A 10,909-nucleotide genomic window follows, 5' to 3' on the forward strand; every position below is an offset into this window, starting at 1 on the left:
AAGAGCGTTCAGGAATTTTAAAAAAAAGTAGCTTTCCTTTAAAGCCTCAATTTTGAGCAGCAGAAACAGACTTTAAAGTCCCGTTTTTAGGGGAGGGAGATGGTCACGTCCACTGTTAAATCAGGCAGCGCTGGATGCTGCTAATGAAATGTCTATGGAAGATGCTTGTTTCTCCTCTCCCACCACTACAAACCGTTGTAGGCAATTTCACCCCTAACTAGCAAAGAATCTGGGCGGACTTTTCTTGTCTTTGGATTTTTTAAATTTTATTTTCCTTGGACAGTTGCATTGTACCTCCACTCCCTTCAATTACAGCAGCTTCTTGTTTTAAGAGTAGGAGTGGAATGTTCTGCCTGTTTATTCTTGGGAGATGTTTGTCTTTATGAGCTCGTAAAGCTATTAAAAGACTGTGTTTTCTGCTCTCTTCAGGATTATAGACTTTAGAAGTTGCTTCAAAACCAGTATCCTTGAGCTTAGGGCAGAAAGGGTATGACTGGAGTTACTTTGTGATTGTGGAGGATGCTCTAGGTAGCCACAAGACGGTGTGGTTTGGGAGATGTTCTGAGCCAGATGAGTCTAACGTGAATCCGTGTTGTACCATTGCCTTGGGGATCGTTACGTGAGAGATTACCCAGTTCTGCTGAAGGCAACAGCAAGGTCACGTGCAGAGCTCATTTCTAGATCATCTACCATCATCTACGTCTAGATCATCAACAAGGCAGTTGCAGGGCATGAGGCAGAGAAAGGACAGCCAGAGCCCGGAGCCGTGCCCCGGGCAGCTCAGTGGCGGGCTGGGATGTGACTCCTTTCCCATGGGGGTGACCTGCTCCTTTCCCTGCCCACCTTCCTGCAGAAGGCTCTCCAAGCTGCCTCGGAAGTGCTGCACAGTGAATACCGGGTTCTCCTGCCCACTGCCTACCACTGCTCGGGGAAACTCTGTTCCTGAACCATTTGTAAGCAACTCTCTGATCTCGGCTGCTGAACTGCAAGTAACTTCTGGGTGTGCGATCTATATAGAGAATACCCTACTGCGTCTTGCTGATGGTTGGTCCGTGGCTTGACCTTCTAAAATGACTCCTAAGTACCTCACCTGTATTTCTGTTCCACAGTATACTTGGCATGTTACTTGCTGCAAGTTATGCTGCTGTTCCCACACTCTTCCAAGTATCTCCCCAGTAACCTGCTTTGATAGTACGGCTGCTGCTTAAAATGCAGGAAATCTTATTTGGGGGGGTTACTTTCAATTTGTTTTACTTCTCATTCCTCTGTCAGCTGTTTTCTGCCCCTCTACAAATCCGGTGCGTGTAGAGAAGGATAGGAATTACACCTTTGTGCTTTAGTCCTGGTTATAACCCCGATTTTCTGTGTAACCTTGGCCAGTCGTTTTATTCCTCTGTGGCCCAGGCTGCCTCCTGCACTGCTGAGTGTAAGTGCAAAGTACTTACAGACCCTGGGAACAAAATGCTGTGCGGTGCTGTAACATAGAGCAGCAGCACTGGCAACCTTTACTGATGTGAAGAGTAGCCACCTCCGCAGGAATGTCTTTGCGTGAACAAAAACCTGTGGCCTGATAGTGCATGGACCTTCTCTCCTCCGGCTGCATAAGGACTTAAAAGCGCATTCAGCCACTTTCTGCCTTTCCCTGCGAAGCTGCACGCTGCCTGAGGACCCTGCGGAGCTGCCCGTGCAGGCACATGAAGCTCTGAGTTGCCGTGCTCATTTATTGCTTACCTGGAGCACCTCTGGACAAGCTGAGTGGTGGTTCTGTCAGTGACAGTGGCAAAAATATCTGTTATTGGTAAGCAAGAGCTCTTCAGCAGAAACTCATGCTTTCACAGCAGAAACTCATGCTTTCACAGCAGAGCCAATGTGTGTCTATAAGCCAAGGAGGGAGTTTCCCATCTGCGGCTTCTGCCAGCAGTCCAAATTGTTTCTGTGCCACCCCTTTTCTCGGTTGTCACTGCTCGATCCTGAATGCAGATCCATAATCCAGTTCCCCTCCGTCACTGAGTTAGTTTATGGCTTCTGGAAAGTTTCTGAAGTTCAGCCTAATGATTCAGTACAGAATGGAGTAAGAGCAAACAAGGCTGAACAAAAAGTAATGTCTTACTTAAAATAGTAAATCTGAGCAAGTATGGGGGCAGTACATGGATTTGTAATTCAAGCAGGATTTGTTTGGAAAATTTCTGCTGCTGGGAACAATGTCTTGGATGAGAACCCCATCGCCTTTGAGGCTGCCAGGAGAGGGCGGCAGCAGCAACTACGCTGCACCGCGCCTGCGCCCGGTCCAGGCGCCCAGCCTGGAAAAATCGCTTCCAGGAATTGCCGTCATCGGTCCCGAAGCCAGAACTCCCTTTTTCTCCCTGTTATGAATCATGCGGCTGTGAAGTCGCTTGTGTTTCCGGAATCTGGTTGAATTTATTATGAGATCATCTCTTCTGCTCACCTGCACGAGTAAATCTCAAGCTTTTTCCTGAATGTCTTTAACGGATCCTCTCCCTTCCCACTCAAAAAAACGCACTGCAGGGTTACTGCATGGTTTGAAGCCCACAGAACGTGCAGGACAAGCGCTCAGGAAAGCCAAAGCTATCGCCTCCTCTCGGGGAAACATCCTCTCTCTCCTCCCGGCTGAACTGGACCCAGTCCTACCTGCTGGTGGTGTTAGATGGGAGAAATCTGGAGCGCGGCCACGCAGCTGTGAGCTGCGGCGAGCGTTATCAGTGCGGAGGTCTGAGTGAGCTGCGGATGGAGAAGGTCAGCCTTCCCCTGGCGTGCTGCTGTTACAGAGCTCCAAAACCCATCATCCCCTTGAGCTCCATCTATAAATAGCGGGAGGAGAACAGCGTGCCCCGGCGCGGGGAAGGCAGGCTCTGTAGCGCCGGGTGACAGCACAGCACCCGCTCCTGCTCAGAGGGTGACTTACGGAGCGGAGAGGAGGGGAAGGGTCAGGGTGTTATCTTCTCAAGGCAGCAAGAGAGGAATGCATGTGTAGTTCCCCCTTTAAGTTAATAATCAATGAGCGCGTGAATGTTTTCAAAGGATTTCTGTCCTGTGCCAATCTGCAGAGGATGTGAGTAGTTGGAGCTGGCGGCTCCCAGCCTGGCTTGCTTTGAACTGAAGCAGCTCTGGAGATCCCCTTGAGTGTCCGCCAAAAGACAGTCGTCACACTAACACTGTTCTTTATGGCAGACGCGTTGCCAGAGATCTTTCTGCTTTACTCACTCACTCTGTGCCCGTCCTCCTCCATCTCTTCCCCCCACTACTCTCAGCGCGAGTTCGTCAGTCTCTCGTGGGCTCCTGCGCGCAGCACAACCTCCAGCTGATGGGGCAGTGACCAGAATAGAGATGGACATTTGGTATGGGGCAGGGGGGGTGGGGGGGAGGAGAGGGAGAAATATAATCTGTGCTTCAGACCAAAATGTGAAGCAGAGGAGAGCTCTGTGTACGGGAGAGCTGCCCTGGTTTAATTTGCATCTGTTCGTTCAGATGGCCCGAGCTTCTGCACGAACGTGCTTAGTGTTTAGTATGGACCTCTTCCTGGCTGACTTCAGACCAAATGAAATATGGCAAGAAAATGCAAGTGCCTACATAGGACTTGACTGTGGGTTTGGAGTCGTGCTGTCGCTTAGACCGGCACAGGAAAAACCCTTAGACAAGAACTGATCACATCAAAAACATGTTAGCAATCTCAGAAAAAAAGAAACACCTTTTATTCCTGTGGGGAGTTGCTGTTTCTCTCTGACAGCAACAACTTGTGGTGGGAAAGGTCAGAAGCAGGGCAGTAACGTCACCAAAGCTGTGGGAGTGAAGCTGGCCCAACCCAAGGCAGACCCAGTTTAGTTTTCCTCCCACCGCCAACGATGAGGGGACGATTCCCCTTTGGACAGTTTTCTGGAACTCAATTTCCTTCGCAAGGAAGAAAATTTGTCTCCGAGAACTTTCCGTAGCCCGGTGTTGTCCCTCGCAAAGGGTAGGTCCTTCTTCATAGCAGGCAGTTGTCCTGTAAACATTTCCCACTTAGCCAGGGCATCCACTGCCTTGTCCACTTGAGCCAGTTCCTCCTCGGAGACGTTCCTCTCCAGGGCAGCAATGCACGTCTCCAGCCACAGTTCATAATCTTTAATGACGTCTGTGGACTTGGTGGGCCCGGCGAGCTGGGGCTGGCTCTGCGCCTCCGCCAGCGAACACGAACGCTCGTCCTGTTCCAGCTCCTGGCTGATGGAGAGGGCCTGGCTGCAGGTGTCTGGCGTCAGCGGCTCAGACAAGGAGGTCACCGCCTCGGAGTCGTTCTCGCAGCACATCCCAGAGTCCGAGCTGAACGGAAGGATGTCCTCTGAGACGGACAGGTCTGCTGACTCTTGCCTTGGCCATGTGGACAACACGGTCTGTGTCCAAGTGTAGAGTTTCTGTGGTGAGAGGAGAAAAGGTTTCACGTTAGAGAAAAGGAGAAAACAGGTACACCTTTCCCAGCGTTTGTCAGGTAAACCTGTTCATCTTGGGCGGCGCAGCTCCAGAAGCTGTGGTCCTCTCTGCCAGAAGGTGGGTTCAGACCACTCGTGGTTACCCTACAGGGCAGGGGCTTTCTCTTGCCTCGTTTCCTTGGAGTGGGCATCTGTGGCAGCTCTGCCCCCGGTCAGATGTGGACTGTATCTGTCTTAGTATTGAAGATGGCAGGAGAAAAATGGCACAAATTCACTCCTCACTGTGTGGATATGATCCCTGCGAGAGCCAGACCGGTGCCTCTCTAGAGGAAGCTGTGTCATTGTAAAAGCTGCTGAGATAGCGGGGAAGAATCTTGTTTCATCGTGTTGTTAACTCCTGTGGTAACGTGCATTTTATTGCTAAGAATAGCTCTTCTCCGCTTGAGCTGAAATGCACAAGTGGGAAGACCGGGCTCCAGGAAAGAATTAATGAAAGGAAAATGTCTGAGACAATTTCCTTTTTAAATATTAAGTGCTACAACGGGGCATATAACGGGCTGCTTCTGGCACATTTATTCCTTATGCTGTGGGGAATGAATCACAGCACTCCAGTCATCACTGGATAAAAGGTGATCTCCTTGTCTGCCGTGTTGGCATGGGTGGGTGTGTGTGTGTGTGTGTGTGTGTTTTTCAGCTTTTTCACAGCTTTGTGACCTCTGTCCTCATCTTTACTTCCCGCAGCTCCCAGCCGATACCTTAGCAAAGCCCTGCAGCTGTTTTGGGAATCACCAGGTGGGTATCCATCTGGGACCCGGGTCGCTGTGCGGGGTCCGTGCGTGCCCAGCTCAGGGTGAGCCGTGGTGTTTGAGCAGGGCAGGGGGTTTCCAGCCCTGCGGAGCTCCCCGCTCCCTCCCCTGCCCTCCGCTACTGCTCTCTCTTCAGGCGAGCGACAGAAAGGATAAAGAGCTCGAATTGAGTGGGTGGGAGAAATCGGCCCCGTTTCTCGTTTCAGTCTGTGCATGAAGCCTCGGGGGAGAATTTCATACAAGAAGAAAATGGAGTCTTTCAGCGAAGTTAATCCGCCCTGCCCCCTCCCTCTGGGTGAAGGGACAACTTTTCTCCTGCCTCATCCCACCTCCAATAGCCCTTCTCTCCCTCTGGGTTTAAAAAACAAAGGCGGCGCCAGAAGCTGCAATAGGAGCTGGAGCAGGGAAGGGGACATCACAGCTACCAGCCCACGATTTTATAATGTCTCTTAAAATTCTCAAGAGTAGTGAATCTGGGAAGGAATCACAGCTGCTACTTAGTCCAGTTCTCAAGAAGAGAAAAAGCTGCAGAGATGAAGATGGTCAAACAGTATATCTGGATTATTTAAGGCAAAAGGAGAGGATGATTGACTCATGATCGCTACCAAAACCCCAAAATCTTTCCTGCCTCTCGCCCTCTGGGTGGTTTATTGATTCAAATTTGGGAAAGGTTTGTAGGGCTGCAGCCTCTTTTTATGTTCTCATATGTAACTAGAAGGGGATAACCTCTTCGCAGTTTCGCTTACCTGCAGGCGAGAGCATTTGAAGTGGGTGCCCTCCCCAAGTAAGTCACTAAGAATGAAACCTGTTGTCTGCACCTCAAGGGGCTCCAGGTTTGGTGCTGGAAGTTCTTCAAACCCCTCCACCACAGCAGTGTCCACACCGCACCCAAGAGCAGACGCTGCTGTTACCATCACGGTGAGGACAGAGCCAACCCAACCCCTCAGAGCAGCTCCAGCACTGCTTTCTTCTGCAGCGTGGCCACCGCAACCTAACCCAGGTGCAGAACAGCCTGGGATGCTGCAGGAGCAGCAAGTGGAACACTGGTCGTGGTGGGGAAACACCATGAGAAGGGATTTGCTTTTGGTTTTTGAGATGACTCAGGCTGGAATAAGCAGCTGTGGTGAAAAGGCAGAGCCTGTTTCCGAGTGCAACTCGGATAAATAAATTGAGGGGCTCTTCCTCCTGCGGAAGGACTGGCTTCCTGCCCCACGTGCTCTTCCGCCCGTAATCTTGTCTCAGCCACACACTTGGGCAGCATTACCCGCTCCTGGCGAGGAGCAGCCTTGTGTCCGGCGTTCCCTGTGTGTGTTGTGGGTGTCGGGCTGTTACGTGCGGGGGTGCGTGCTCACCGTCCAAGGGGAAATGCGGCTTCAGGCTTGCACTTTGGCCAACCGCAACCTCTCAAAACACGCTTAGCAAGTAACTTTGCTCTCTGATAGCATCCCCAAACACTTTGTGCTCTCTTCTGTCAGGTTTCTTAACTATTTAATTCATCTCAGGCATTTATATTTCCTCCCACTGCTCTAGCAAAGCCTCTTACAGAGATTATCGCAACTGTCTTATACCAGCTCGTACTGTATCTAGTCGAGCTTTTCCTTGTCAAGGAAGCAGATGCGACATTTGGCAAGTGTCTCCTCTCTTCAGGCTTGTGTTCATTGTTGCCAGGGGATGCTGAGCCAATTACAGCATTTACTGCAGGTGTAAAGGCAAAAAATGTTTCTAGAAAGGCCTCATGTAGGTGGCAGTTCTCTTGTAGAAAGCAATAGCTGGATGCTGACAGGTCCGGTGTTTGAATAAACCAGAGTTTATCCCTCTGGTGCTCTGGGTAGTTTAGGCACCTCTCAGACAGCGGCAGGGACCGAAGAGCCACAGAGTCTGAGATGGGTCTGACACCACTGCGGACGCACAGAGCAGCGGCAAAACCATGCAAGCGCGTTTTCCCCCCCACGTGCTTTGCCGTGCGTCTGGTTCCAAGCTGAATGGAACTGCAGGCGTCCCCCTTCTCATTCTGCACGTATCTTGTTACAAATATAACCCACAGACTTTAAAACAGGCAGCCGTGGAAAATCCTGCCGCTCAATATGATGTGTGGCAGACAGGAATTGTAATCAGGGAGAAGACAGGGTACCAAGTGAGAATGGTGACATTATTTATATTCCACCAGCCTTCCAGCCACTGAATCCTGCTTTTTAGACAACAGAGGTAGAAAACTCTTCCTAGAGCTAAGGGTGTCTTAGCACTATCCCTGATGTTGTCTAAATGTGGTGTTAGCAGTTCTATATGTGGGAGAGAAGAGGCAAAAGATGAGTCTGGGACTCTCCACTTATAAGGGAGTATTAATCTGGGATCCTCTCTCATATCTTTAAACAGAGGAACTGCAGCAAAGTACCTGCCTAGTATTTTCTCCCTGTTACCAGCAGAAAACCGTGGAGGCCCATAGGAAAGGACATGGATGTGGGAACTGCTGTGCTCTCACTGCTGTTCTGCCTTGGAATCCGCCTGCCCTCCCTGCCTCATTTTTGGGAGTAGTAGTTGTGAACAGCCCAAAGCTCTAGAGCTTGTGTCAAGTGCTCTGTCAGTCACAGACCACACGTACAACACCCCCCACCCCTTATTTAGGTGTAAGATTATTCAGTGCCTTATACCAAAAGCAGCATCTGTGCTTAGCACGCTGCTACAGCACACTTAGTGCTGTGGTTTGGGGTGAGCCCTTCTGCTCCCTGCCACGTCCCCTTGCTCCAGGAAGGGCTGGTGGGTCTGTCTCTCACCCGGTAGCGCTCCACGAGTTTGAAGCCCACGACGTGCTGCAGCTTCCGAAGGCAGATGGGACAGGGCTCCAGGGGCCGCAGCAGGGCCTCCTCCAGGCTCAGGGCGCCCTGCATGATGCACTGCAGCCAGCGGCAGGTCCCCAGCCCCATCAGGTGGCAGATCTCGTGACAGGTCACCTTTCAGGAAAGCAAACGTCACTGGAGCAACGTGGTCACTCCTGCTTCCACTGCCCCTTCCACCTTCCCCACTCCCCAACAGCCCAACCAGCGCCCTGCTCAGCCCCAGCAGTCCTCCGGCCCAGGGTCTTCTGAGGTGAAAGGGGAACGTGGCTCCCTTCTTCCCCAGGTACCCCACCATCCAACCATCCGTGTTTGGACGGCTACAAAGATGATGAGGGCATTGGAGCATCTTCCTTACGAGGAAAGGCTGAGGGACGTGGGGCTGTTCAGTCTGGAGAAGAGAAGACTGAGGGGGATCTTATCAATGCTTACAAATACAAAGGGAGGTGCCAGGGGGATGGGAACAGTCTGTTTCCAGTGGTGCCCAGTGACAGGACAAGAGGGAACGGGCACAAACGTGACCAGAGGCAGTTCCATCTCCACCTGAGGAGGGCCTTCTCTGCTGTGAGGGCGGCAGAGCAGTGGCAGAGGCTGCCCAGAGAGGTGGGGGAGTCTCCCCCTCTGGAGCCATCCCAAACCCGCCTGGACGCCGTCCTGTGCCACTGCTGGAGGTGCCCCTGCTCTGGCGGGGGGTGGGATGGGGGAGCTCCAAAGGGCCCTTCCAGCCCTCACCATTGTGTGTATGGTGGAGGAGGAGGGCTGGGTGTGTTTTTTAGAAGCGGATGGGGGAAGACCCTGTAGATAGCATGTCCAGAGCTCTCGGGCGGTGCTGCAGTCACTCTCTTCCTCAAGGACAGTGTAGTGTTGTGGGATTTTTTAAGGAGCAAAAATCAGCCTCGCTGGGGTCTGAAAAGAGCAGCCCAGTCCCTGAGAGAAATCTGTGAGAAGCTACTCGCAGTAACAGATCTGGGTCCTCCCAAAGCAGACACTCTGAACATTTGTGCAAAAGCGAAAACTAAGCTGGAGTCAGCTGGCCCAGCGTGACTCTTGGGAACTGGCAACCGTGGAAAGGCTGAGGCTGGAGGAGCCCTCTCCTCCTCCCATTGCCACCTAAGGTCATCTGAAATGACTATGGGAAGACGCATCAGACTAGAAAATCGTGAGCAAATACCAGGGGAGGCAGAGGGAAATGGCATCGAAGGTGTTGGTTGGTGCGGCTGCTCCGTGTCGGCCAGCTTTGGGAGAAACGCGAGAAGCAGAGCTGGCAGGAGGGCACGGGGAGGCACTGGGATGAGGGAGGACAGCACTCGTGAAGAGGATGTGTTGAGATAAATGGGGTTTAAGGGCATCTGCATATAAATACACATGCAAACCTGTCTTCAGTGTTTTTCTCACCCATGTGTGTAAGCAGGTCTGGCACACCGTCCTCTTTCCTTATGGAAACCAGCGTCTGAGGCAGACACAGTCCCCCCTTCCCAGCCATCCATTAGTTAAAGCACAACTCCACTAGATATTCTGATTAACTTCCCAATACTGTATCAGCTCACAGATCCTACTGCGTGTGCATCGCCTGACAAGGAAAACACTCAGACTACCCAAGCGTGAGGCTGGGAGCTGGGCAGGGGGGTTGTCTCGGTGTTGCTCCACGCCATAACGCAAGTCCTGTTGCCTCCCTATACAGCTGATGCTATAGTTTGCTCAAGGGGCAAGGGGAGTAAGAGTTGTCGATGCGGTGCACTAAAATACAAGCTCTTTAGGACCGCGTTAAATGTGTGGGCTCAGCTGTGATGGCCTGTCCTAGGAGCAGAGTCTCATGACTTCTTCACTGGGCTGAGACATGGATTATGCCCAGGCCTGAAATATTTAGCCCTGCATGGCAAGAAATATGGGGTAGGGGAGACTGCTGGTCCTACCTTACAGCACTGGACCATCTCTTGGGCACTGAAGGGCAACGTCCGGTCTCTGCTTTCCTTGCTGACTTCGCATAACTGTTCCTTCTGCGTGAGTGGATTCAAGCTGCTACAACCAGCCTGGGGGAAATCCCCAGAAAATCTGGCAAAGCTGCAGACTCCCACTTCTGTAAAGAGAGGCGGTACGAGTTAGGCATCAGCTCTCTTACGGCTGTCTCTCACCTTAGGCATCATGAAAAGAAAGCTGTTGTAGCAGGGTCCAGTTGAGCACATAGGGTGCGATGAGACACACTTCCCAAAAGGTTTGTAGGACCTCAGTTACCTTTGTCTCGACCAGGAGCCCTGACTCCCCTAATTTTAAATTGGGAAAAACATGGTTCCTCTTATCATGGAGCAAATAAAATGGTAAGGATAAGATTTGGCTATTCTGGTCTCCCAGGGAAGGCTTTTGCTGCCTTATTCGCATGCTGTTCTGGGAGATCATGGGACACCCATCCCACCTTGTCCTGGCAGGAATTTGCTGAACGTGAAGCTCCAGGTCTCACATGGGTAAAGGTCCAGCAGAGTGAGTCCGAGGACACACAGGGCATCCATGGGCTTGTTGTTCTTCAGGAAATTCAGGATCCCATCTGGACGAATACATGAGAGAGGTTCATTAAAATAAAGCATCCCTAGAAGGCATGCAAGAGCCAGAATTTCCTCTGTTAACGGGGAGGAGGATGCAATCCAGGCCACAGATAGGCAGAGCTGCTGGGTTCGGCGTCTCGGATGGAGAACCATGGCTGTGTGGCACATCCCCTCAAATCGAAGGATGAGCAGACCTGACTTCTGAAGCAGTCTTGAGCACAGAGTTAAAACAAAGCAGAGCTAAGGGCAGAGATGTAGGGGAATTCAGTACTAACCCACGGAAATAAGCCCCTGGAAGCAGAAGAATTTCCCTA

General features: G+C 51.6%; 1 protein-coding gene across 1 annotated transcript in view; it reads right to left on the bottom strand.

The window, feature by feature from the left end:
* Nucleotides 1-3,694: 3,694 nt before the first annotated feature.
* The window catches only part of AMZ1 (archaelysin family metallopeptidase 1), an 8,972-nt gene continuing 1,757 nt past the window's right edge, over nt 3,695-10,909 (bottom strand). Inside the window, exons 3-6 of the mRNA XM_009886426.1 lie at nt 10,469-10,597; nt 9,972-10,135; nt 7,999-8,175; nt 3,695-4,406 (exon numbers count right to left, since the gene is read on the bottom strand). Of these exons, the coding sequence (XP_009884728.1) occupies nt 3,837-4,406; nt 7,999-8,175; nt 9,972-10,135; nt 10,469-10,597 (1,040 nt within the window). The 3' untranslated portion in view covers nt 3,695-3,836. The remainder of the gene's footprint in view (nt 4,407-7,998; nt 8,176-9,971; nt 10,136-10,468; nt 10,598-10,909) is intronic.

The sequence above is a fragment of the Charadrius vociferus genome, unplaced genomic scaffold (genome assembly GCF_000708025.1).
Source record: "Charadrius vociferus isolate BGI_N301 unplaced genomic scaffold, ASM70802v2 scaffold556, whole genome shotgun sequence".
NCBI classification, from domain to species: Eukaryota; Metazoa; Chordata; class Aves; order Charadriiformes; family Charadriidae; genus Charadrius; species Charadrius vociferus.